The following is a 27,912-nucleotide window of genomic DNA, read 5'->3' as shown; positions in this document are numbered from 1 at the left end:
GGAAGAAGATTCAAATAGTAGAAAAATACATGACAATTAAAGGCATGCAATTAAATTGTTTTGTTTCCCACAGTCACTTCGTAATTAGAGTTCATGCTTGACAAAGCTCCATAAAAACAGATTTTCAGCATGTCATGATATAGATATGAATAAATGAAAATTTGCGTAATTGGACTGTTACCGTTACTGTTCCAAAAATACATTACAATGCACTTGAAGGGATACCTTAAGTATTATTTGAATTTTATTATTCAAGACTGCAAACTCTTTCAACATTTCCATGAGGCAATAGACTGCCATAGTTTCCTTGCCAAACCCAAAGTTCTGCTAATTTCAAAATGCTAAATCTGAAAATTGTACTGAAAAATAGACCCTTTTCTATTCAAATCAGTTTTTTTTTTTAAAAAACTTCACAGCATCAATGAATTTGTCTTGATATAAGGATTCCATTTTCTTCTAACATGGATGGAAAAGTGCTTGAGTGAGTCTTACCAGGTTAGTCACAGACAACTACAACTGTACTTTCCAAGCTCTCAGTACAGTGCTCTGCACAGAGTAAGCGCTCAATAAATACGATTGAATGAGTGAACTACAATTAAAAGAACTATACGACTAAGTAATAGGAAGTAATTGTGAAAGAAGTTCTCTAACCTCCATTCTAACATTGCTCATGAAAAAATGACAAATATGGACAAAGGTAGACTGTAAGATTGTTTTAGGTAGGGAATGTGTCTACCAACTTGGTTACATTTTATTCTCTCAAGACTTTGTAAAGCGCTCTATGCAGTAAGTGCTCGATATATACCAATGATTGATTGAAGAGCAGTAATGAAACTTTTGTTGCAATTTAACACTTTGGTTAAGCTAGTCTACTGATTTATGCAATTGCTGTGCCATATTCACTCATTTATTTAGGTGTGCAATCATCTCAATCTAATAAACAAATGACATACAACAAGTGCTTAGTATAGGGCTCTGCACACAGTAAGCGCTCCATTAATATCAATTGACCATTGAATTTGGACTGACTTTGAATTCCTGTTATGCATAATGACCTCAGAAGAGGGTTAGCAAGATCAGAGTTTGGAGAAAGAATGAATTCAATTTCACCTTTAAAATGATATTGGTAGCCATCAATCGGGCAGTAGCATTTGAGCTCCTACTGTGTGCAAAGCACTGTACTAACCACCTGGAATTAGTAGACATGTGGCTCAACCTACTGTTACTCATTACCTTCTCTTCTGTGTCTTACCCTTATGCTTTATTCATGAGAAGAATTATCTGTGTCCATATTGAATAATATTCAGTATATTGGGCCATATACTGAAGATGTGGATTGTTGCTGAACAACTGAAATCATTCAGGGAATGTAGCAGCAATCTGTACCAGCAACATGCAGAGAATGTCAGTCTCCATGTAGAGATAAGGAATAACCGTTACTTTGTGAATTTAAAGTGTGTGTGGGGGAAAATGGATCTTACCAGAAAGGCCCAATTCACTTAGGAAACAGATGGGATTCAAAAGCAGTATGGTGGATTTAGTTGTGTACTAGATGCTACTGAAAGCTCACCTCCTGCTGGAGGCCTTCCCAGACTGAGCCCCCCTTTTCCTCTGCTCCTCCTCCCCTCCCCCTCGCCCTGACCCCCTCCTCCCCCCTGCCGCACTGGTGTATATATGTACATATTATTTTATTCCTTTTTTTAATGATGTATATATCATCATCAATCGTATTTATTGAGCGCTTACTGTGTGCAGAGCACTGTACTAAGCGCTTGGGAAGTACAAGTTGGCAACATATAGAGACGGTCCCTACCCAACAGTGGGCAAGAAATGACTTGCCCAAGGTCACACGACAGGCAACTGGCAGAACACATATTAGAACCTAGGTCCTCTGGCTCCCAGTCCTACGCTCCTTCCACTAAACCATACTGCTCCTGAAATAGTTTTTACAAACGACATGGAAGAGCAGAAGATTATTGGGAGGAAGAAACCATGGGAACAGTATGACAGGCGGTCAGAGTGGAGGGGTGCTTTGAGCACAGGACTTCCGAAAATGGGGACCCCCCGCCCCAGAGACAGACTTAAAAATGGCAGGTACCTTGAGTAGCAAAAGCATCAGGGAAGCAAAGGATCTGTGTGTGCCCAGAAAGCAGAATAGATTGTGAGTCATGCATAGCCCTTTCATCCTCACCCAGGGCTCTAAAAAATCCCCAACAAAGGGATAATTTCCTTATGAAAGGACAGGCTATTTGCCACCCAAGTGGTGGGTGAGCGAGAAGAATAAACCCCTAAATTGAGATTCTAGGAAAACATGTAACCACGTTATTTTGTAATAACTGATCACTGATGAATGTGGCTACAAATAGCTGAAAATTTGCGCCCAGGAGTTGTGACACTGAATTAGTATCTTACGCATATACCTATCCTAACCACATAAATATTCTTTTATTGAGCCACTGGCAGCTCCAGGCATTATTTTTAACTCTGCTTATTAGTGTCCTGATGTTCTATACTTGCTATTAACCCATGTTTTTTTAAAATGATATTTAAGTGCTTACTATGGGTCAGGCATTGTTCTAAGTGCTGGGATAGATTCAAGATTATCAGGATGGACACTGTCTGTGTCCCATATGGGGCTCACAATCTTAATTCCCATTTTACAGGCGATATAACTGAGATACAGAGAATTTAAGTGGCTTGCCCAAGGTCAAACATCAGACAAGTGGCAAGTGACAAGTGACAAGTCCTCTGACTCCCAAGCCTGTGCTCTTTCCACTAAGCCACATTGCTCTGTTGGTAAGAAATTCCTTATAGAAGGGATTTGTGTCCATCAATTCATCTATTCCCAAGCAATTGGTACAGTGCTGTGCACAAAGTCATTGCTAAATAAATACCATTGACACTAGAGTTTGTTGCAGGCTATCAATATTTTCAAATATGAATAAATACTGATCATCAAACTATACTCCCCAAGGCTTTATATGAGGATGTAAGGACCTGAAATGATCCTTGGAACCTGAAAGCAGCGATGTGATCTGTAAATTTAGCCACAGAACAGTTGTAGGCAATCCCGTAACAGGATACATAAAAATGGAGCAGATCGTTGTGAAATTTTGTCTCATACAGATGCCAGGACTGTAAGCTCCTTATGGGCAAAGAAGTAAGCTAATTCTGTAATATTATTTTCTCCCAAGTGCTTAGTACAGTGCTCTGAGCATAGTAAGTGCTCAGTAAATACCATTGACTGGTTGATCGATTCAAGTTACCTTCAGCACTGAGGGTAGCACTGACAGAGACTGGATCCACTGTACTTAATTGGTTATCTACCCCAATGGTTTGTATGTAGGAAGTGCTTCACAACCACCAAATTATTGTTATTACTAATATTATCATTATTAAATTGATCAGTGGTATTCATTATGGTATGAATTGATGGAATGGTTGAAAGTCAATGGTAATTGCTTGCTGTGTGACCTTGTCCAAGTCACTTAACTTCTTTGTGCCCCAGTTCTCTCAACTGTAAAAAGGGGATTAAATACCTGTTCTCCCTCCTTCTTTGACTGTGAGCCCCAAGCAGGACAGGGACTGTGTCTGGCCTAATGAACTTGTACCTACCCAAGTGCTTAAGACAGTGTTTGACACATAGTAAGTGTTTAACAAAGACCATTAAAACAGAAAAAAAAAAAGCACCTTTCCTGCTGGAACTGAAAATAGGGCAGAGGAAGGAAAAATCTTTGCCAAGGCCTGGCATAGAATATGTGATTTTAGGTTATCCTGGATCATTTTAAAATTTGCGTTCTCTGAAACATACTTAAAGGTACTCTGCCACTTGTCTGCTGTGGGGCCTTGGGCAGGTTACTTAACTTCTCTGTGCCTGTTACCTCATCTTTAAAATGGAGATTTAGACTGTGAGCCCCATGTGGGACATGGATTGGGTCCAACCTGTTTAGCATGTATTTACCCCAGTGTTTAGTAAGCCTGGCACATAGTAAGCGCTTAACAAATACCACTTTAAAAAAAAAAGTAATTCTCAGTAGAACTCTCTTTTGAACATTTCAAATTACCTCTCCTTTATATTCTACTGCTTTCAATTCTACTTAAACTGGTACAAAACCGCTTGCTAGGAGGACCTGGATGGGTAAAAGAAAGAAAGATATCACCTAGAGAGACAAGTATTAATATTTTCCTTCAAAATGAAGTAATCTTTACCGTAAGGCTCATATTATTCAATGACTGGTACACATATTTCAAAGGAGTCACATCAAGAGAAATTACATCAATATCCGTTCTGTTTGGGAAAAGACACATGCTTAAACCAATTCCAGGTGCATTTTTTTACAATTTTGCAAATAGCCTGGAGACTACCCACAATTCAGTTTTCTCTGACGCAACCAACTTGGCCTAAGTGAGATTGGCACTCTAAGGCACAACTTCTCAAGTTGGGGTAAAGTTACATTTTTCTATGATCAGGTGGAATTCCACGTATGAACAGATTACAGACACATTGTCAGTGACGTTCAGTACTGACATTATTATCTAAGCACTTGGCAGAGTACAATATGATGGAGTAGCAGTGTGGCCTAGTGGAGAGAGTGGAGTGGACCTGGGATTCAGAAACTGGATTCAAATCCCAGTTCTGCCAATTGTTCGCTGTGTGACCTTTGGCAAGTCACTTAACTTCCCTGAGCCTCAGTTTCCTCGACTGTAAAATGGGGCTACCTGTTCTCCCTCCTATTTAGACTGTGAGCCCCATATGGGGCAGGGAGTGTGTTCTACCTAATTAACTTATACCTATCCCAGCACTTAGAACAGTGGTTGACATATAGTGAGCACTTAACAAATATCATTAAAAAAACCACAATTTGTAGTGTTTGTTAAGGGTTATGTTTCAGGGACTGTACTAATTGCTGGGGTGGATACAAGATAATGAGGTTGGACACGGTCCATGTCCCACATGGGGCTCACAGTCTTAATCCCTCTTTTACAGATGTGGTAATTGAGGCACAGAGAATGATGCGACTTGCCAAGGTCACAAGGCAGACAAGTGGTGAAGCTGGGAGGAGAACCCAGATCCTTCTGACTCCCAGACCCATGCTGTAATAATAATAATAATAATAATAATAATGGCATTTATTAAGCGCTTTCTATGTGCAAAACACTGTTCTAAGCGCTGGGGAGGTTACAAGGTGATCAGGTTGTCCCACAGGGGGCTCGCAGTCTTAATCCCCATTTTACAGATGAGGCAACTGAGGCACAGAGAAGTGAAGTGACTTTCCCAAAGTCACGCAGCTGACAATTGGCGGAGCCAGGATTTGAACCCACGACCTCTGACTCCAAAGCCCGTGCTCTTTCCACTGAGCCACACTGTGTCTCCTAAGGCATGCTGCTTGTCATTTGGAAGCTGCCCGCTAAGCACTGGCAGGAGGGAGAAAGACCATCAGAATAAAATGAAGGAGTAGAACCTGTAGCCTTGATTTTAATCCCACGGCTTCAGTATGCTTCCCTGAGTAACCCGAAAGAGCAAATTCTGACAATTGAGCGTGACTGCATTGACAAGAAAATAGCAGCTGAAGCACAACTGGCTTGAGATGAATTACCTTTCACCCTCCTACTTCAACTGGCTACTCTCTTACTGTAACCCAGCCCACAGACTTCGCTTCTCCAATGCCAACGTACTCTTCCTGTAAATCAGTCTCCTCTATTTCACTGCCAACCTTGTGCCCACATCCTGCGTGGCCTGGATTACCCTCCCTTTCTAGACTGTGAGCCCGTTGTTGGGTAGGTACCGTCTTTATATGTTGCCAACTTGTACTTCCCAAGCGCTTAGTACAGTGCTCTGCACAAAGTAAGCACTTTCTAGACTGTGAGTCTGTTGTTGGATAGGTACCGTCTCTATATGTTGCCAACTTGTACTTTCCAAGCGCTTAGTACAGTGCTCTGCACACAGTAAGCACTCAATAAATACGATTGAATGAATGAATGAATGAATATCCTACAGACAATTATTCTCCCCACCCTCAAAGTCTTATTGAAAGCACATCTCCTCTTCCTTTCCTTTTCTCCCACTCCCTTCTGTGTCTCTCTGACTTTCTTCCTTGATTCATCCCCCCTCCCAGCCCCACAGTACCTATGTACATACCCGTAATTTATCTATTTATATTAATGTCTGTCACCTCGTGTAGACTGTAAGGTCATTATGGGCAAGGAATGCATCCCAAGAGCTTAGTCCAGTGTTCTGCACACAGTAAGCACTCAATAAATACGATTGATTGATGAAGGTGATGGTGTGGGATCAGGAACTTGGAGAAAGAATAGAGCTTTAGGAGCTCCCATGGAATCTCAACATTAATAAGAAGTGAAGCTGGATTAGAACTCTGGACCTCTCGCTGTCCAGCTCCTGTTTTTTCCACTGAGCTATGCTACTTCCACTATATTCTATGCTATGCTATATTCCAGTAGGCTATAGTCTAGGCTATAGCCACGCTGGAGAAGCAGTGTGGCTCAGTGGAAGGAGCAAGGGCTTTGGAGTCAGAGGTCATGGGTTCAAATCCCGGCTCCACCAACTGTCAGCTGTGTGACTTTGGGGAAGTCACTTAACCCTTCTGTGCCACAGTTACCTCATCTGTAAAATGGGGATTAAAACCATTCGCCCCCCCGCCCCCCGCCATGGGACAGCCTGATCACCTTGTAACCTTCCCAGCACTTAGAACAGTGATTTGCACATAGTAAGCACTTAACAAATACCATTATTATTATTATTATTATTATTATTTACTTCTCAGAGAGCTTCTTTGGGCTAGTCAGAGGGAGGCAGCCATTCTTAGAGGGCTAGAGGGTTAGTGATTTTTTTTTTTACCATCTCACTTATCAGTCATTTTGAGCTGCGTCGTAGATGATAGAATTTCCTCATTGCTGCTGATCTCTGCAAATAATGTTTGCTCTTATCCTATTTTCCCTGGAAGATGCAGCAGGCACCTTCCAACACAACTCTTCATGGATAGAATTTCACAATGATAATTGTAATGTTCATTCATTCAATCGTATTTATTGAGTGCTTACTGTGTGCAGAACACTGTACTAAGCTCTTGGGAAGTACCAGTTGGCAATATATAGAAATGGTCCCGACTCAACAACGGGTTCACAGTCTAGAAGGGGGAGACAGACAACAAAACAAAACATGTAGATAGGTGTCAAAATTGTCAGAACTAGTAATAGTGCTTCCCTTTCTAGACTGTAAGCTCACTGTGGGCAGAGAATGTGTCCATTGTATTGTATTCTCCCAAGCAATTAGTACAGTGATCTGAGTGCAGTAAGTGCTCAATAATTATGACTGATTGATTGTTAAATGCTTTAAACACTAGGGAAGGTAAAAAATAATCAGGTCAGACACAATATCTGTCCCTCATGGGTCTCACAGTGTAAGGAGTCTGCAGACCAGATACAGAATCCCCACTTTTGACTGATGAGGAAAGCGAAGGTCAGAGAGGCTAAGTGACTTGCCCAACTGGCCAGCGGCAGAGCCGGGATTCAAACGTATGTCTGCATCATTCCCTGGACAATGTGTGCAACGGTGGCCATGTGAAATAGTCATCACCACTGGGGAAAAGGCCAACACCATAGACCAAATGGAGCCATTTCCTAGCAGGTGTGCCGTTGGCTGACAGCCTGGAGAAGATGTTCCAATCAAGCAATCAGTGGTAGTAATTGAGTGCCAAAGCTAGATGAAAAAACAGAGCCTTGAAGTCCAGAGAAGAACCACATCGCTCCTAGGCCGCCTCACCCATGGCAACATTTTTGTCCCAGCAGACACTTCTTATGTCCCTCTTTTCAGCACACTCTGCTACCGAGAGTGTTTTAATAGGCAACCGTGTTTCCGGGATGGTGGCAGGGGGACAGGTTTTAGCAAGCTTGCATATTTTGTTCCAGCTATTATGGCCAACTTGTGCGAGACTCATAAATCTTCAACAAAATGCGGGAGAGACAAGCTTTTAAAGAGATTTCATCCGAGGTTCTCGAAATTAATTTAGCCACAGAGTACTGGCGGGTGGCATTACTTTCCCTGCAGCCAATTAATAAATGGAGCAAACCAGATGGAACCATTACGCACCCCCAGTTCTGCAACGACACATTTTCCTTTGGCAGTTTGGATACAATACGGTGAAATTCGGAAGGAATATCATTCTCTCAGCGTGAGTCTGCTTTTGGTAGAGCAGAGCCTCCATGACTTTAATGAGGGATGTTGGGAATTAGTAGAGTAAAAGAATAATATTGTGATGAGCAACCACAAACCCTCTACCTCTAATCGATTAACTTCCGGTAGATTAATGGTTACTACAGTGTGGTTTCCCCTTATCCAAGATTCTTCAAGAAAATAACCCCCATATAGTATTCTAGACTGTAAGCTTGTTGTGAGAAGTGTCATGGCCTAATGGATAAGAGTACAGGCCTGTGTATCAGAAGGACAACGCTTAGAACAGTGCTTTGCACATAAAAAGAGCTTAACAAATGCCATCATTATTTTTCTAACCCTGGCTCTGCCACTTTGTTGTGTGACCTTGGGTAAGTCACTTAATTCTTTGTGCCTCAGTTACCTCATCTGTAAAATGGGGATAAAGAATGTGAGCCCCATGTGGGACATGGATGGTGTCCAGTCTTGTTATCTACCCCGGTGCTTAGTAAAATGCCTGGCACAAAGCACTTAACAAATATCACTAAAAAAGAAAACAAAATGTTTACCAACTCTGTTAGAGTGTACTCTTCCAAATCCACACAGTAAGCACTCAATAAATACTACTGATCGATTCCATATAATTTGTCCAGTACTGTTTAACAAAGCCAATGGCAGAGGTGAGAATGGAATTCACTGGAGCCCAATTTCAAATGGCCTTATACTATCTATAAACAAGACTGCCTCTAAAACAAAATTGTTAGGAGTTAAAAGAGCCACACCATGACTTATTCAACTATATTACTATATTTTCATGTTTCACTTAATTACCAAAACATATACTTTTCCTAGATCGAGAAGTAGCTCTGTGTGCTTTTCTATAAGTGCTAAATTCTACCTAAGCAGTGGCTGGATGAATCTGAGAGAAGTGTGGGGATGACAGAGTGATATGAAAGCACGCTGAGGGCCTTAAGGATGAAAGACACTATAGTAATATAATGTTTTACCTCATTATGTTGCGAAGAAATCTGAGCCTAGCTAAAATTCACAATCTGTAAAACAGGGATATCATTTTTTCCCCCCTGGCTGTAGACAATCATGAGGTTCAGGAGTTAATGTGAAAATAGCTTTGAGCTCTTCAGAAGAAAAATGCAATGCAATTACTTTACTACTGTTAATAACAGTAAGAATTCGTCTCATATGGAAAGCGCAATGAACTGGAAAATTCCCATCACTCTTCCAAATCAATGTATTTTTTCTGTCAGGGCTATATGGTCACTTGGCACGTATCATCCCGAGCTTCCTAGGAAATTTAGTGCTTTTCGAAACAGTGTGGCCTGTTGAACAGAACATGGGGCTGGGAGTCAGAAAAACCTGGCTCTGCCACACGTCTGGTGTGTGTCCTTGGGCACGTCACTTCACTTCTCTGTGCCTCAGTTACTTTATCTGTAAAATGGGGATTAAGACTGTGAGCCCCATGTGGGATATGGACTGTGTCCAACCTGATTAGCTTGTATCTAGTGCCTGGCATATAGTAAGCACTTAACAATTAATTATCATTAAAAAAAATAAACCCTGGTAAACAGGGTTTGTTATAGTTATAGTTATAGTTTGTTCCATGCCGCAATGGATTCGGAGGAGAGAAAAATGATACTAAAGCTACTGGATGGGAAACCATACCTAAGTTTGTTCGTCATTATGCCTTTATGATGCAATAAAATTTAACTATAATAAACGTTTTCATTAGTATTGTTAGTATGATGTTCATTAAGTTCTTAGTATATGTCAAGCAGTGTTCTATGCACTGGGGTAGTTACAACTGAATCCGGTCAGACACAATCCCCGTCCCTCACCAGATTCATAGTCTAAGTAGGAGAAGGACAGGTACTGCATGATTTTGCAGAGGAGGAAGTGGGACACAGAGAAGTTCAGTGAATTGTCCAAAGTCACACAACAGACAAGTAGCGTAGTCAGGATTAGAACCCAGGCCCATGCTCTTTCCACAAGGCCCCGGTGCTTCTTTAGGCTACCCTGTTTGTCAAACCTGCAATGAATGTCCTTTGTTATATTGGAAAACACCAGCATATCCAGTTTCTCCCCCCTTCCAGATGCACTTGATTTTGCATCTGTACTTGGATTTGCACCCTTTATAACCAAACCCCCTCCTCAGCCTCATAGCACTTATGTAATAATAATAATAATAATAATAATGGCATTTGAGTGCTTATTATGTGCCAAGCACTGTTCTAAACACTAGGGTAGATACAAGGAAATCAGGTTGTCCCATGTGGTGCTCACAGCCTTAATCCCCATTTAACAGATACCTGAGGCACAGAGAAGTGAAGTAGCTTGCCCAAGGTCACACAGTAGACAAGTGGAGCTGGGATTCGAACCCATGACTTTCTGACTCTGGGAACCCAGGCTCTATCCACTACACCATGCTGCTTCACCAGCCCATAATTCATTTGTTTATATTAATGTCCACCTTCCCCCTCTAGACTCTAAGCTCACTGTGGGCAGGGAAAGTGTCTACCACCTCTGTTATTTTCTACTCTCCCAAGCACTTAGTAAAGTGCTCTGCGCACAGTATGCACTCAATAAATATGATTGATTAATCTTTAATCCTACAGTTGACAGAGAATAAGTGTTTAAAAAAACTAAAGCCAATTGTTTCGGCTTTAGTTAGTTCGGCTTAGTTATGTACAAGTAAAATAAATGAATAAATAGAGTAATAAATGTGTACAAACATATATACATATATACAGGTGCTGTAGGGAAGGGAAGGAGGTAAGGCGGGAGGGATGGGGGGGGATGGGGGAGAGGAAGAAGGGGGCTCAGTGTGGGAAGGCCTCCTGGAGGAGGTGAGCTCTCAGTAGGGCCTTGAAGGAAGGAAGAGAGCGAGCTTGGCAGATGTGCGGAAGGGTGGCATTCCAGGCCAGGGGTGTATGGTGGATGTGTAGCGGGCCAAAAGTGTGTAAAATTGAGGAGCTGGATGTTCCCCAATACTGCAGGTGCGAGATCCAATTTTTCTTCATAAAACCGAGTAACTAAGCAGAAGCCATCATGAGGCCAAAATGAAAGGGTTCTGCTGAAGTGGTGGCAAGCCGAGACTAGATGGCTCCATCTTCACACATCCTAAAGATGATTTCTTCCTTTGTCATTGGCAGGCATTGACTTAAAATGTTTGTCTGTGGGGTGTGATGAAGCCAATCCAATAATCTGTTTTGAACGCCCAACTCCTCCTCTAAACTCCTTGTGGGCAGGGGTCCCATCTACCAACTCTGTTGTAGTGTACCCTCCAGAGCGTTTTGTACAGGGCTCTCCACAAAGCAAAGGAGCCCTCAGTACATACCAGAGATCAATCGATAACCATTGCTAGATAAGCAGTATGGCATGGGGATAGTGCACGGGCCTGGGAGTCAGGAGGTTTGCTGCCATTTGTCTGCTGCATAGGGATAGAGCACGGGCCTGGGAGTCACAAGGTTTGCTGCCATTTGTCTGCTGCAAATGAACCCTGGGCGAGTCACTCAACTCCTCTGTGCCTCAGTTCCCTCATCTGCAAAATGGGGATGGAGACTGTGAGCCCCACGTGGGATAGGGAGAGGGTCCAACCCAATTTGCTGGTTTCCACCCCAGCTCTTAGAATGGTGCCTGGCACGTGGTAAGTGCCTAGCTAACAAATAACAATAATGATAATAATAATGATAGCATTTATTAAGCGCTTACTATGTGCAAAGCACTGTTCTAAGCACTGGGGAGGTTACAAGGTGATCAGGATGTCCCACGGGGGGCTCACAGTCTCCATCCCCATTCCACAGGTGAGGGAACTGAGGCACAGAGGAGCTAAGTGACCCCCCCCAAGTCGCACCGCTGACAAGTGGCGGAGCTGGGATTTGAACCCATGACCTCTGACTCCAAAGCCCGGGCTCTTTCCACTGAGCCACACTGCTTCTCATGCAAGTACCACAGTTATTATCATTATTATTAGTATTATCATTAATTGGGCTGCCCCTTGAATAAATTCAGTCCCAGCAGGACGAAGGAAAGGATCATTGTGCCAAGCCCATTTCACAGATGGGGAAACTGAGGCTCAAGGGAAAACCCCAGATCAGGCTAGATCAGACTCAAACTTCCCCCTGAATCGAACCTCCCCGATTGCTGCTCCTGCATATTCCCCTCGGAGCCAAGATGCCAGCAATCCCCGCTACAGTCTTCCCCACATCGCTCATTCTCACTTGACAACTGCGGGAGATTGAGGCTGAATGTTAACTGTCTAGTCACACTCAGGTAACTATCAATCAATCAATCGTACTGAGCGCTTACTGTGTGCTGAGCACTGTGCTATGAGCTTGGGAAGTACAAGTTGGCAACACATAGAAACAGTCCCTACCCAACAGTGGGCTCACAGTCCAGAAGGGGGTGACAGAGAACAAAATAAAACATATTAACAAAATAAAATAAATAGAATAGATATGTACAAGTAAAATAAATAAATGGAGTAATAAATACGTACAAACACATATACATATATACAGGTGCTGTGGGGAAGGGAAGGAGGTAAGGCGGGAGGGATGGAGAGGGGAAGGAGGGGGAGAGGAAGGAGGGGGCTCAGTCTGGGAAGGCCGCCTGGAGGAGGTGAGCTCTCAGTAGGGCCTTGAAGGGAGGAAGAGTGCTAGCTTGGCTGATGTGGAGAGGGGAGGCATTCCAGGCCAGGGGGTGTATGGCGGATGTGTAGCAGGCCAAAAGCGAGTAAAACTGAGGAGCTGGATGTTCCCCAATACTGCAGGTGCGAGATCCAATTTTTCTTCAGAAAACCGAGTAACTAAGCAGAAGCCAGCAAAAATGACAGGGTTCTGCTGAAGCGGTAGCAAACTGAGACTAGATGGCTCCATCTCCATGCCTCCGAAAGATTATTTCTTCCTTTGTCATTGGCAGGCATTAACTTAAAACGTTTGTTTGTGGGGTGTGATGAAGCCAATCCAATAATCTGTTTTGAACGCCCAACTCCTCCTCTAAACTCCTTGTGGGCAGGGGTCCCATCTACCAACTCTGTTGGAGTGTACCCTCCCTAGCGTTTTGTACGGGGCTCTCCACAAAGCAAGTGAGCGCTCAGTACATACCAGAGATCAATCGATAACCATCGCTAGATAAGCAGTATGGCATGGGGATTGGGGATGGGCCTGGGAGTCACAAGGTTGGCTGCCATTTGTCTACTGCATAGGGATAGAGCATGGGCCTGGGAGTCACAAGGTTTGCTGCCATTTGTCTGCTGCACAGGGACAGGGTACGGGCCTGGGAGTCACAAGGCTTGCTGCCATTTGTCTGCTGCGTGACCTTGGCCGAGTCACTCAACTCCTCTGTGCCTCAGTTCCCTCATCTGCAAAATGGGGATGGAGACTGTGAGCCCCACGTGGGATAGGGAAAGGGTCCAACCCAAATTGCTGGTTTCCACCCCCGCTCTTAGAATGGTGCCTGGCACGTGGTAAGTGCCTAGCAAACAAATAACAATAATAATAATAATAATAATAATAATAGCATTTATTAAGTGCTTACAACGTGCAAAGCACTGTTCTAAGCACTGGGGAGGTTACAAGGTGATCAGGATGGCCCACGGGGGCTCACAGTCTCCAACCCCATTCCACAGGTGAGGGAACTGAGGCACAGAGGAGCTAAGTGACCCGCCCAAAATCGCACAGCTGACAAGTGGCGGAGCAGGGATTCGAACCCATGACCTCTGACTCCAAAGCCCGGGCTCTTTCCACTGAGCCACACTGCTTCTCATGCAAGTCCCACAGTTATTATCGTTATTATTAGTATTATCATTAATTGGGCTGCCCCTTGAATTAATTCAGTCCCAGCAAGAGGAAGGAAAGGATCATCGCGCCCAGCCGATTTCACAGATGGGGAAACTGAGGCTCAAGGGATCTGAAAACCCCAGATCAGACTAGATCAGACTCAAACTTCCCCCTGTATCGAACCTCCCCGATTGCTGCTCCTGCATATTACCCCCGGAGCCAAGATGCCAGCAATCCCCCCTACAGTCTTCCCCACATCACTCATTCTCGGTTGACAACTGCGGGAGACTGAGGCTGAATGTTAAGTGTCCAGTCACACTCAACTAAGTATCAATCAATCAATCGTATTTATTGAGCGCTTCCTGTGTGCACAGCACTGTACTAAGCGCTTGGGAAGTAGAAGTTGGCAACACACAGAGACAGTCCCTACCTAACTGTGGGCTCACAGGTTAGAAGGGGGTGACAGAGAAGAAAACAAAACATATTAACAAAATAAAATAAATAGAGTAGATATGTACAAGTAAAATAAATAAATGGAGTAATAAATACGTACAAACACATATACATATATACAGGTGCTGTGGGGAAGGGAAGGAGGTAAGGCGGGAGGGATGGAGAGGGGAAGGAGGGGGAGAGGAAGGAGTGGGCTCAGTCTGGGAAGGCCTCCTGGCAGAGATGAGCTCTTAGTAGGGCCTTGAAGGGAGGAAGAGAGCTAGGTTGGCGGATGTGCGGAGGGGGGGCATTCCAGGCCAGGGGGTGTATGGCAGATGTGTAGCGGGCCAAAAGCGAGTAGAATTGAGGAGCTGGATGTTCCCCAATACTGCAGGTGCGAGACCCAATTTTTCTTCATAACACCGAGTAACTAAGCAGAAGCCATCATGAGGCAAAAATGAAAGGGTTCTACTGAAGCAGGAGCAACCCGAGACTAGATGGCGCCATCTTCACGCCTCCTAAAGATTATTTCTTCCTTTGTCATTGGCAGGCATATACTTAAAACGTTTGTCTGTGGGGTGTGATGAAGCCAATCCAATAATCTGTTTTTAATGCCCAACTCCTCCTCTAAACTCTTTGTGGGCAGGGGTCCCATCTACCAACTCTGTTGGAGTGTACCCTCCTGAGCGTTTTGTACAGGGCTCTCCACAAAGCAAGCGAGCGCTCAGTACATACCAGAGATCAATCGATAACCATTGCTAGTTAAGCAGTATGGCATGGGGATCGGGCACGGGCCTGGGAGTCACAAGGTTTGCTGCCATTTGTCTACTGCATAGGGATAGAGCACGGGCCTGGGAGTCACAAGGTTTGCTGCCATTTGTCTACTGCATAGGGATAGAGCACGGGCCTGGGAGTCACAAGGTTTGCTGCCATTTGTCTACTGCATAGGGATAGAGCACGGGCCTAGGAGTCACAAGACTTGCTGCCATTTGTCTGCTGTAAATGGACCCTGGGCGAGTCACTCAACTCCTCTGTGCCTCAGTTCCCTCATCTGCAAAATGGGGATGGAGACAGTGAGCCCCATGTGGGATAGGGAGAGGGTCCAACCCAATTTGCTGATTTCCACCCCAGCTCTTAGAATGGTGCCTGGCACGTGGTAAGTGCCTAGCAAACAAGTAACAATGATAATAATAGTAATAATGATAGCATTTATTAAGCACTTACTATGTGCAAAGCACTGTTCTAAGTACTGGGGAGGTTACAAGGTGATCAGAATGTCCCACAGGGGGCTCACAGTCTCCATCCCCATTCCACAGGTGAGGGAACTGAGGCACAGAGGAGCTAAGTGACCCGCCCAAAGTCGCACCGCTGACAAGTGGCGGAGCTGGGATTTGAACCCATGACCTCTGACTCCAAAGCCCGGGCTCTTTCCACTGAGCCACACTGCTTCTCATGCAAGTACCACAGTTGTTATCATTATTATTAGTAGTATCATTAATTGGGCTGCCCCTTGAATTAATTCAGTCCCAGCAGGACGAAGGAAAGGATCATCGCACCCAGCCCATTTCACAGATGGGGAAACTGAGGCTCAAGGGATCCGAAAAACCCAGATCAGGCTAGATCACACTCAAACTTCCCCCTGAATCGAACCTCCCCGATTGCTACTCCTGCATATTCCCCTCGGAGCCAAGATGCCAGCAATCCCCCCTACAGTCTTCCCCACATCGCTCATTCTCGGTTGATAACTACGCGAGACTGAGGCTGAATGTTAAGTGTCCAGTCACACTCAGCTAAGTATCAATTAATCAATCATATTTATTGAGCGCTTCCTGTGTGCAGAGCACTGTACTAAGCGCTTGGGAAGTACAAGTTGGCAACACATAGAGACAGTCCCTACCCAACAGTGGGCTCACAGTCTAGGAGGGGGTGACAGAGAACAAAACAAAACATATTAACAAAATGAAATGAATAGAATAGTTATGTACAAGTAAAATAAATAAATAGAGTAATAAATACATACAAACATACATACATACAGGTGCTGTGGGGAAGGGAAGGAGGTAAGGCAGGAGGGATGAAGAAGGGGGAAGTGGGAGAGGAAGGAAGGGGTTCAATGTGGGAAGGCCTCCTGGAGGAGGTGAGCTCTCAGTAGGGCCTTGAAGGGAGGAAGAGAGCTAGCTTGGCGGATGTGGGGAGGGGGGCATTCCAGGCCAGGGGGTGTATGGCGGATGTGTAGCGGGCCAAAAGTGAGTAAAATTGGGAACTGGATGTTCCCCAATATTGCAGGTGCGAGATCCAATTTTTCTTCATAAAACCGAGTAACTAAGCAGAAGCCATCATGAGGAAAAAATGAAAGGGTTCTGCTGAAGTGGTAGCAAGCCGAGATTAGATGGCTCCATCTTCATGCCTCCTAAAGATGATTTCTTCCTTTGTTATTGGCAGGCATTGACTTAAAACATTTGTCTGTGGGGTGTGATGAAGCCAATCCAATAATCTGTTTTGAATGCCCAACTCCTCCTCTAAACTCCTTGTGGGCAGGGGTCCCATCTACCAACTCTGTTGAAGTGTACCCTCCCGAGCGTTTTGTATGGGGCTCTCCACAAAGCAATCGAGCGCTCAGTACATACCAGAGATCAATCGATAACCATTGCTAGATAAGCAGTATGGCATGGGGATAGGGCACGGGCCTGGGAGTCAGGAGGTTTGCTGCCATTTGTCTGCTGCATAAGGATAGAGCACGGGCCTGGGAGTCACAAGGTTTGCTGCCATTTGTCTGCTGCATAGGGATAGAGCATGGGCCTGGGAGTCACAAGGTTTGCTGCCATTTGTCTGCTGCGTGACCCTGGGCAAATCACTCAACTCCTCTGTGCCTCAGTTCCCTCATCTGCAAAATGGGGATGGAGACTGTGAGCCCCACATGGGATAGGGAGAGGGTCCAACCCAATTTGCTTGTTTCCACCCCAGCTCTTAGAATGGTGCCTGGCATGTGGTAAGTGCCTAGCAAAGAAATAACAATGATTATAATAATAATGATAGCATTTATTAAGCGCTTACTATGTGCAAAGCACTGTTCTAAGCACTGGGGAGGTTACACGGCGATCAGAATGTCCCACAGGGGGCTCACAGTCTCCATCCCCATTCCACAGGTGAGGGAACTGAGGCACAGAGGAGCTAAGTGACCCCCCCCCCAAGTCACACAGCTGACAAGTGGCGGAGCTGGGATTTGAACCCATGACCTCTGACTCCAAAGCCCGGGCTCTTTCCTCTGAGCAACACTGCTTCTCATGCAAGTACCACAGTTGTTATCATTATTATTAGCATTATCATTAATTGGGCTGCCCCTTGAATCAATTCAGCCCCAGCAGGACGAAGGAAAGGATCATCGTGCCAAGCCCATTTCACAGATGGGGAAACTGAGGCTCAAGGGATCCGAAAACCCCAGATCAGGCTAGATCAGACTCATACTTCCCCCTGAATCGAACCTCCCTGATTGCTGCTCCTGCATATTCTCCTCGGAGCCAAGATGCCAGCAATTCCCGCTACAGTCTTCCCCACATCGCTCATTCTCACTTGACAACTTCGGGAGATAGAGGCTGAATGTTAAGTGTCCAGTCACACTCAGCTAAGTATCAATCAATCAATCAATCACTCGTATTTATTGAGCGCTTACTGTGTGCGGAGCACTGTACTAAGCGCTTGGGAAGTACAAGTTGGCTACACATAGAGACAGTCCCTACCCAACAGTGGGCTCACAGTCTAGAACGGGGTGACAGAGAACAAAACAAAGCATATTAACAAAATAAAATAAATAGAATAGATATGTACAAGTAAAATAAATAAATAGAGTAATAAATACGTGGAAACATATATACATATATACAGGTGCTGTTGGGAAGGGAAGGAGGTAAGGCGGGAAGGATGGAGAGGGGAAGGAGGGCAAGAGGAAGGAGGGGGCTCAGTCTGGGAAGGCCTCCTGGCGGAGGTGAGCTCTCAGTAGGGCCTTGAAGGGAGGAAGAGAGCTACCTTGGCGGTTGTGGGGAGGGGGGGCATTCCAGGCCAGGGGGTGTATGGCGGATGTGTAGCGGGCCAAAAGCGAGTAAAACTGAGGAGCTGGATGTTCCCCAATACTGCAGGTGCGAGATCCAATTTTTCTTCAGAAAACCGAGTAACTAAGCAGAAGCCAGCATGAGGCAAAAATGAAAGGGTTCTACTGAAGTGGTAGCAACCCGAGACTAGATGGCTCCATCTTCACGCTTCCTAAAGATTATTTCTTCCTTTGTCATTGGCAGGCATTTCCTTAAAACGTTTGTCTGTGGGGTGTGATGAAGCCAATCCAATAATCTGTTTCTAATGCCCAACTCCTCCTCTAATCTCCTTGTGTGCAGGGGTCCCATCTACCAACTCTGTTGGAATGTACCCTCCAGAATGTTTTGTACAGGGCTCTCCACAAAGCAAGCGAGCGCTCAGTACATACCAGAGATCAATCGATAACCATTGCTAGATAAGCAGTATGGCATGGGGATTGGGCACGGGCCTGGGAGTCACAAGGTTTGCAGCCATTTGTCTGCTGCATAGGGATAGAGCACGGGCCTGGGAGTCACGAGGTTTGCTGCCATTTGTCTGCTGTAAATGGACCCTGGGCGAGTCACTCAACTCCTCTGTGCCTCAGTTCCCTCATCTGCAAAATGGGGATGGAGACTGTGAGCCCCACGTGGGATAGGGAGAGGGTCCAACCCAATTTGCTGGTTTCCACCCCAGCTCTTAGAATGGTGCCTGGCACGTGGTAATAATAATAATAATAATGATAGGATTTATTAAGCGCTTACTATGTGCAAAGCACTGTTCTAAGCGCTGGGGAGGTTACAAGGTGATCAGGATGTCCCACGGGGGGCTCACAGTTTCCGTCCCCATTCCACAGGTGAATGAACTGAGGCACAGAGGAGCTAAGTGACCTGCCCAAAGTCGCACAGCTGACAAGTGGCGGAGTCGGGATTTGAACCCATGACCTCTGACTCCAAATCCCGGGCTCTTTCCACTGAGCCACACTGCTTCTCATGCAAGTCCCACAGTTATTATCGTTATTATTAGTATTATCATTAATTGGGCTGCCCCTTGAATTAATTCAGTCCCAGCAGGAGGAGGGAAAGGATCATCGTACCAAACCCATTTCACTGATGGGGAAACTGAGGCTCAAGTTATCTGAAAACCCCCGATCAGGCTAGGTCAGACTCAAACTTCCCCCTGAATCGAACCTCCCCAATTGCTGCTCCTGCATATTCCCCTCGCAGCCAAGATGCCAGCAATCCCCGCTACAGTCTTCCCCACATTGCTCATTCTCACTTGACAACTGCGGGAGATGGAGGCTGAATGTTAAGTGTCCAGTCGCACTCAGCTAAGTATCAATCAATCAATCAATCGTATTTATTGAGCGCTTACTGTGTGCAGAGCACTGTACTAAGCTCTTGTGAAGTACAAGTTGGCAACACATAGAGTCAGTCCCTACCCAACAGTGGGCTCACAGTCTAGAAGGGGGGGCGGGGACAGAGAACAAAACAAAACATATTAACAAAATAAAATAAACAGAATACTTATGTACAAGTAAAATAAATAAATAAATAGAGTAATAAATACATACAAACATATACATATATACAGGTGCTGTGGTGAAGGGAAGGAGGTAAGGCGGGAGGGATGGAGAGGGGAAGGAAGGGGAGAAGAAGGAGGGGGCTCAGTCTGGGAAGGCCTCCTGGAGGAAGTGAGCTCTCAGTAGGGCCTTGAAGGGAGGAAGAGAGCTAGGTTGGCGGATGTGGGGAGGGGGGGCATTCCCGGCCAGGGGGTGTATGGCCGGGATGTATAGCGGGCCAAAAGCGAGTAAAATTGAGGAGCGGGATGTTCCCCAGTACTGCAGGTGCGAGATCCTAAGCAGAAGCCAGCATGAGGCAAAAATGAAAGGGTTCTGCTGAAGCAGTAGCAACCCGATACTAGATGGCTCCATCTTCATGCCTCCTAAAGACGATTTCTTCCTTTGTCATTGGCAGGCATTGACTTAAAACGTTTGTCTGTGGGGTGTGATGAAGCCAATCCAATAATCTGTTTTGAACGCCCAGCTCCTCCTCTAAGCTCCTTGTGGGCAGGGGTCCCATCTACCAACTCTGCTGGAGTGTAACCTCCTGAGGGTTTTGTACGGGGCTCTCCACAAAGCAAGCGAGTGCTCAGTACATACCAGAGATCAATCGATAACCATCGCTAGATAAGCAGTATGGCATAGGACTAGGGCACGGGCCTGGGAGTCAGAAGGTTTGCTAACATTTGTCTGCTTCATAGGGATAGAGCACGGGCCTGGGAGTCACAAGGTTTGCTTCCATTTGTCTGCTGCATAGGGCTAGAGCATGGGCCTGGGAGTCACAAGGTTTGCTGCCATTTGTCTGCTGCATAGGGACAGGGCACGGGCCTGGGAGTCACAAGGTTTGCTTCCATTTGTCTGCTGCATAGGGATAGAGCATGGGCCTGGGAGTCACAAGGTTTGCTGCCATTTGCCTGCTGCAAATGGACCCTGGGCGAGTCACTCAACTCCTCTGTGCCTCAGTTCCATCATCTGCAAAATGGGATGGAGACTGTGAGTCCCACGTGGGATGCCTAGTGCCTAGCAAACAAATAATAATAATAATAATAATAATAATAATAATAATAATAATAATAGCATTTATTAAGCACTTACTATGTGCAAAGCGCTGTTCTAAGAGCTGGGGAGGTTACAGGGTGATCAGGATGTCCCACATGGGGCTCACAGTCTCCATCCCCATTCCACAGGTGAGGGAACTGAGGCACAGAGGAGCTAAGTGACCCGCCCAAAGTCGCACAGCTGACAAATGGCGGAGCAGGGATTTGAACCCATGACCTCTGACTCCAAAGCCCGGGCTCTTTCCACTGAGCCACACTGCTTCTCATGCAAGTCCCACAGCTATTATCATTATTATTAGTATTACCATTAATTGGGCTGCCCCTTGAATTAATTCAGTCCCACCAGGAGGAAGGAAAGGATCATCGTGCCCAGCCCATTTCACAAATGGGGAAACTGAGGCTCAAGGGATCTGAAAAACCCAGATCAGGCTAGATCAGACTCAAACTTCCCCGTGAATCGAACCTCCCTGATTGCTGCTCCTGCATATTCCCCTCGGAGCCAAGATGCCAGCAATCCCCCCTACAGTCTTCCCCACATTGCTCATTCTCGGTTGACAACTGCGGGAGACTGAGGCTGAATGTTAAGTGTCCAGTCACACTCAACTAAGTATCAATCAATCAATCATATTTATTGAGCGCTTCCTGTGTGCAGAGCACTGTACTAAGTGCTTGGGAAATACAAGTTGGCAACACATAGAGACAGTCCCTACCCAACAGTGGGCTCACAGTCTAGAAGGGGGTGACAGAGAACAAAACAAAACATATTAACAAAATAAAATAAATAGAATAGTTATATACAAGTAAAATAAATAAATAAATAGACCAATAAATACGTACAAACATATATACATACAAACAGGTGCTGTGGGGAAGGGAAGGAGGTAAGGCGGGAGGGATGAAGAAGGGGGAAGGGGGAGTGGAAGGAGGGGGCTCAGTCTGGGAAGGCCTCCTGGAGGAGGTGAGCTCTCAGTAGGGCCTTGAAGGGAGGAAGAGAGCTAGCTTGGCGGATGTGCGGAGGGGGGGCATTCCAGGCCAGGGGTGTATGGCGGATGTGTAGCGGGCCAAAAGCGAGTAAAAATGAGGAGCTGGACGTTCCCCACTACTGCAGGTGCGAGAACCAATTTTTCTTCATAAAACCGAGTAACTAAGCAGAAGCCATCAGGAGGCAAAAATGAAAGGGTTCTACTGAAGTGGTAGCAACTCGAGACTAAATGGCTCCATCTTCACGCCGCCTAAAGATTATTTCTTCCTTTGTCATTGGCAGGTATTTACCTAAAACGTTTGTCTGTGGGGTGTGATGAAGCCAATCCAATAATCTGTTTTTAATGCCCAACTCCTCCTCTAAACTCTTTGTGGGCAGGGGTCCCATCTACCAACTCTGTTGGAGTGTACCCTCCCGAGCGCTTTGTACGGGGCTCTCCACAAAGCAAGCGAGCGCTCAGTACATACCAGAGATCAATCGATAACCATTGCTAGATAAGCAGTATGGCATGGGGATCGGGCACGGGCCTGGGAGTCACAATGTTTGCTGCCACTGGTCTGCTGCATAGGGCTAGAGCATGGGCCTGGGAGTCACAAGGTTTGCTGCCATTTGTCTGCTGCATAGGGACAGGGCACGGGCCTGGGAGTCACAAGGTTTGCTTCCATTTGTCTGCTGCATAGGGATAGAGCATGGGCCTGGGAGTCACAAGGTTTGCTGCCATTTGTCTGCTGCGTGACCTTGGGCGAGTCACTCAACTCCTCTGTGCCTCAGTTCCCTTATTTGCAAAATGGGGATGGAGACTGTGAGCCCCACGTGGGATAGGGAGAGGGTCCAACCCCATTTGCTGGTTTTGACCCCAGCTCTTAGAATGGTGCCTGGCACGTGGTAAGTGCCTAGCAAACAAATAACAATAATAATAATTATAATGAAAGCATTTATTAAGCGCTTACTATGTGCAAAGCACTGTTCTAAGCGCTTGGGAAGTTACGAGGTGATCATGATGTCCCACGGTGGGCTCACAGTCTCCATTCCCATTCCACAGGTGAGGGAACTGAGGCACGAGGAGCTAAGTGACCCACCCAAAGTCGCACAGCTGACAAGTGGTGGAGTCGGGATTGGAACCCATGACCTCTGACTCCAAAGCCCGGGCATCTTCCACTGAGCCACATTGCTTCTCATGCAAGTCCCACAGTTATTATCATTATTATTAGTATTATCATTAATTGGGCTGCCCCTTGAATTAATTCAGTCCCAGCAGGAGGAAGGAAAGGATCTTCGTGCCAAGCCGATTTCACAGATGGGGAAACTGAGGCTCAAGGGATCCGAAAACCCCAGATCATGCTGGATCAGACTCAAACTTCACCCTGAATCGAACCTCCCCGATTGCTGCTCCTGCATATTCCCCTTGGAGCCAAGATGCCAGCAATCCCCCCTACAGTCTTCCCCACATTGCTTATTCTCGGTTGACAACTGCGGGAGACTGACACTGAATGTTAAGTGTCCAGTCACACTCAGCTAAGTATCAATCAATCAATCGTATTTATTGAGCACTTACTGTGTGCAGAGCACTGTACTAAGCACTTGTGAAGTACAAGTTGGCAACACATAGAGACAGTCCCTACATAACAGTGGGCTCACAGTCTAGAAGGGGGTGATAGAGAACAAAACAAAACATATTAACAAAATAAATAAATAGAATAGATATGTACAAGTAAAATAAATAAATAAAAGAGTAATAAATACGTACAAACATATATACATATATACAGGTGCTGTGGGGAAGGGAAGGAGGTAAGGCAGGAGGGATGGAGAAGGGAAGGGGGGGAGAGGAAGGAGGGGTCTCAGTATGGGAAGGCCTCCTGGAGGAGGTGAGCTCTCAGTGCCTTGAAGGGAGGAAGAGAGCTAGCTTGGCGGATGTGCGGAGGAGGGGGCTTTCCAGGCCAGGGGGTGAATGGCGGATGTATAGCGGGCCAAAAGCAAGTAAAATTGAGGAGCTGGATGTTCCCCGATACTGCAGGTGCGAGACCCAATTTTTCTTCATAAAACCGAGTAACTAAGCAGAAGCCATCATGAGGCAGAAATAAAAGGGTTCTGCTGAAGCAGTAGCAAGCCGAGACTATATGGCTCCATCTTCACGCCTCCTAAAGATGATTTCTTCCTTTGTCATTGGCAGGCATTGACTTAAAATGTTTGTCTGCGGGGTGTGATGAAGCCAATCCAATAATCTGTTTTTAATGCCCAACTCCTCCTCTAAACTCCTTGTGGGCAGGGGTCCCATCTACCAACTCTGTTGGAGTGTACCCTCCCGAGCGTTTTGTACGGGGCTCTCCACAAAGCAAGCGAGCGCTCAGTACATAGATAACCATCACTAGATAAGCAGTATGACATAGGGATCGGGCATGGGCCTGGGAGTCACAAGGTTTGCTGCCATTTGTCTACTGCATAGGGATAGAGCACGGGCCTGGGAGTCACGAGGTTTGCTGCCATTTGCTGCATAGGGATAGAGCATGGGCCTGGGAGTCAGAAGGTTTGCTGCCATTTGTCTGCTGCGTGACCTTGGGCGAGTCACTCAACTCCTCTGTGCCTCAGTTCCCTCATCTGCAAAATGGGGATGGAGACTGTGAGCCCCACGTGGGATAGGGAGAGGGTCCAACCCAATTTGCTGGTTTCCACCCCAGCTCTTAGAATGGTTCCTGGCACGTGGTAGGTGCCTAGCAAACAAATAATAATAATAATAATAATGATAGGATTTATTAAGTGCTTACTATGTGCAAAGCACTGTTCTAAGCGCTGGGGAGGTTACAAGGTGATCAGGATGTCCCACGGGGGGCTCACAGTCTCCATCCCCATTCCACAGGTGAGGGAACTGAGGCACAGAGGAGCTAAGTGACCCGCCCAAAGTCGCACAGCTGACAAGTGCCGGAGTCAGGATTCGAACCCATGATCTCTGACTCCAAAGCCCGGGCTATTTCCACAGAGCCACACTGCTTCTCATGTAAGTAGCGCAGTTATCATTATTATTAGTATTCTCATTAATTGGGCTGCCCCTTGAATTAATTCAGTACCAGCAGGAGGAAGGACAGGTTCATCGCGCCAAGCCCATTTCACAGATGGGGAAACTGAGGCTCAAGGGATCCGAAAACCCCAGATCAGGCTAGATCAGACTCAAACTTCCCCCTGAATCGAACCTCCCCGATTGCCCCTCCTGCATATTCCCCTTGGAGCCAAGATGACAGCAATCCCCGCTACAGTCTTCCCCACATCGCTCATTCTCGCTTGACAACTGCGGGAGATGGAGGCTGAATGTTAAGTGTCCAGTCACACTCAGCTAAGTATCAATCAATCAATCAATTATATTTATTGAGCGCTTACTGTGTGCAGAGCACTGTACTATGTGCTTGGGAAGTACAAGTTGGCAACATATAGAGACAGTCCCTACCCAACAGTGGGCTCACAGTCTAGAAGGGGGAGACAGAGAACAAAACCAAACATACTAACAAAATAAAATAAATAGAATAGATATGTACAAGTAAAATAAGTAAATGAATAAATAGAGTATTAAATATGTTCAAACATATATACATATTGTCAGCTAGTTCCTTCTGCGCAACACTCTTCACTGTCAATCTGCTGAGGGTGGTACTCCCGGCAGGAGAGCCCGAGGGGAAAATCTGTGAAGGGCAGGCTCTTCAGGGCTGTATTTCTAGTGCTTTTGCCTACAGCAAATAAAAGAATAGGAGGCAAGAGAAGGTGGGGTGATACCTCATATTGGGTTCCTGATTCCAAGCAGCGTGGTGTAGTGGAGAGAGCCCGGGAGCCTGGAAGTCAGAAGGACCTGGTTTCTAATCCTGGCTTCACTGCTTGTCTACTGTGTGACCTTGGACAAGTCACTTCACTTCTCTGTGCCTCAGTTACCTCATCTGCAAAATGGTGTTTATTGAGCACTTAGCATATGCAGAGCACTATACCAAATAATAATCATAATAATGGCATTTGATTATTATTTGACTATGTACAAAGCACTGTTCTAAGCACTGGAGAGGATACACGGTGATCAGGTTATCCCACATGGGGCTCACAATCTTAATCCCCATTTTACAGATGAGGTAACTGAGGCCCAGAGAAGTTAAGTGACTTGCCCAAAGTCACACAGCTGACAAGCAGTGGAGCTGGGATTCGAACCCATGACCTCTGACTCCCAATCGTGTGCTCTTTCCACTGAGCCACAAACACTTGGGAGAGCACAAAGAATCATTATAAATTAGTCACCTAGGGCACTGAAATGCATATTTAATATTCAACTAGTCATTTTCAAATCCATTCAAGAGAAATCTAAAAAAAACAGTTTTGGTTTTTTTTTACAGGTAGTCATGAAATCTAAAATGAACGATGAATCTAGATTCTGGCCTTTTTAAAGAAAGTCATCCAATCAGTCATTCAATCTTTGGTTTATATTGAGGGTCTACTGCGTGAAAAACAGTGTATTGAGTGTTTGGGAGAGTCCAGTACCTGGGGTTGGTAGACTCCTCAAAGATTTCTCAAGGGATTTACAGTCTTTGGAATCACAGAGTCTGGTTATTTCTGTCCAAATTCTAAGTAACTTTGTGACCTTAATGAGGTCCTCCCTGGAGGAAAACTGTGAAACCAAGCAATTTTCTCTCGTTTTAGTTTTAGTGATAGATACTCAGAGTGGATTCTCTGCTATCTTGTGAGCATTAGGGGGAAGAATAGCTTCCATACTTTCTCTAAAGAAGAAAAAATGATAAACACTATTCAATTTTAATTATTAAACATGATGTAAATATTTCATGAGAGAACCCTGAGCTTTCAACTCACACTTTCTTCATATTTTGGGTTTTACATAAGAGGAAACAGCACAAGAAAATAAATAACGTATACCTTAGTCGGGCCATAAAACCAAAGCCTGGTGTGACAGCACCGATGTTCTGGTTTCTAACATCTTCAGCAAATTTCTAAGTAAATTCCTTGCATTCCTGAAAAATAAATGGTTGATTTGAAAGGTCTGGTCTTTAAAACTGCCCATCTGAGTTACACATAATCATATATCATTTTGGTGAAATATTTTCCAGTTGGGAATTGAAAAAAAAATCAAGGTTTTAATTTGTCCACAAATTAAAAGGTATCCGGTGTCAGCTGCTCCTGGCTCAATTATTCATGCACAAATCATGAATTGGATTAATAACATTAATTTGTCACAGCACTAGGAAGATATGGGTGTGAATACATCAGTTGGGAACTGATCTTATGGAAAATTATGCAAGAATAATTCTGCGAACTAGAAGAACTAAAAGTCCATCCTAGAATTAATATATTTGGATGCTAAACCAACCAAACAAACAAAAATCAGATGGCTAGTTTGCTAATAAGGGCCTCATGTAAAATGGTAAGAGAACAGTAGCTTGACATTTAAATCCGAGACAAAAGAACGTTGCCCAATCTGTGTTTGGCTACATTGACTCTCCGGGTTGATTTAGGCAAATCATTCAACACATATGTGGTATAAGGTGGTGAAAATAATTTTGCTAGTGAAGAATGTGAGATACAGAGTCATTAATTAAGGCTCCCCATTAGCAAAAACAAATTATGAGCAGAAAAGGGCATAACATTTTTGCTGCCCCTACCAGTACTCAATTATTGGTAGCATTACTTATGAAAGCACTTCTAAACCATATTAAATACCCAAATACAAACATTATTAAAATACATTTTGAAAATAGTAGTCAGTTACTTTGTTTCTCCATCTTTGAGGGTTAGAGGTGGTAACAGGCTTCCAGAAAATTTCAAAAGTCCGTTCACTACTCTGTGCCTCAGTTACCCCATCTGCAAAACAGGAA

At 45.1% G+C, this 27,912-nt stretch overlaps 1 protein-coding gene across 1 annotated transcript; it reads right to left on the bottom strand.

Moving 5' to 3' along the window:
• Nucleotides 1-378: 378 nt before the first annotated feature.
• PNPLA4 (patatin like phospholipase domain containing 4) lies at nucleotides 379-27,048 on the bottom strand. Its single transcript, XM_038757127.1, is given in 4 exon segments — nucleotides 379-510; nucleotides 4,065-4,130; nucleotides 26,667-26,802; nucleotides 26,957-27,048. Coding segments are annotated over 4 exon segments (348 nt in total). The 5' UTR covers nucleotides 26,971-27,048.
• Between the last annotated feature and the right edge of the window lie 864 nt (nucleotides 27,049-27,912).

This window comes from Tachyglossus aculeatus, chromosome 15 (assembly GCF_015852505.1).
Source record: "Tachyglossus aculeatus isolate mTacAcu1 chromosome 15, mTacAcu1.pri, whole genome shotgun sequence".
NCBI classification, from domain to species: domain Eukaryota; kingdom Metazoa; phylum Chordata; class Mammalia; order Monotremata; family Tachyglossidae; genus Tachyglossus; species Tachyglossus aculeatus.
This window is presented reverse-complemented; position numbering and strand designations above follow the sequence as displayed.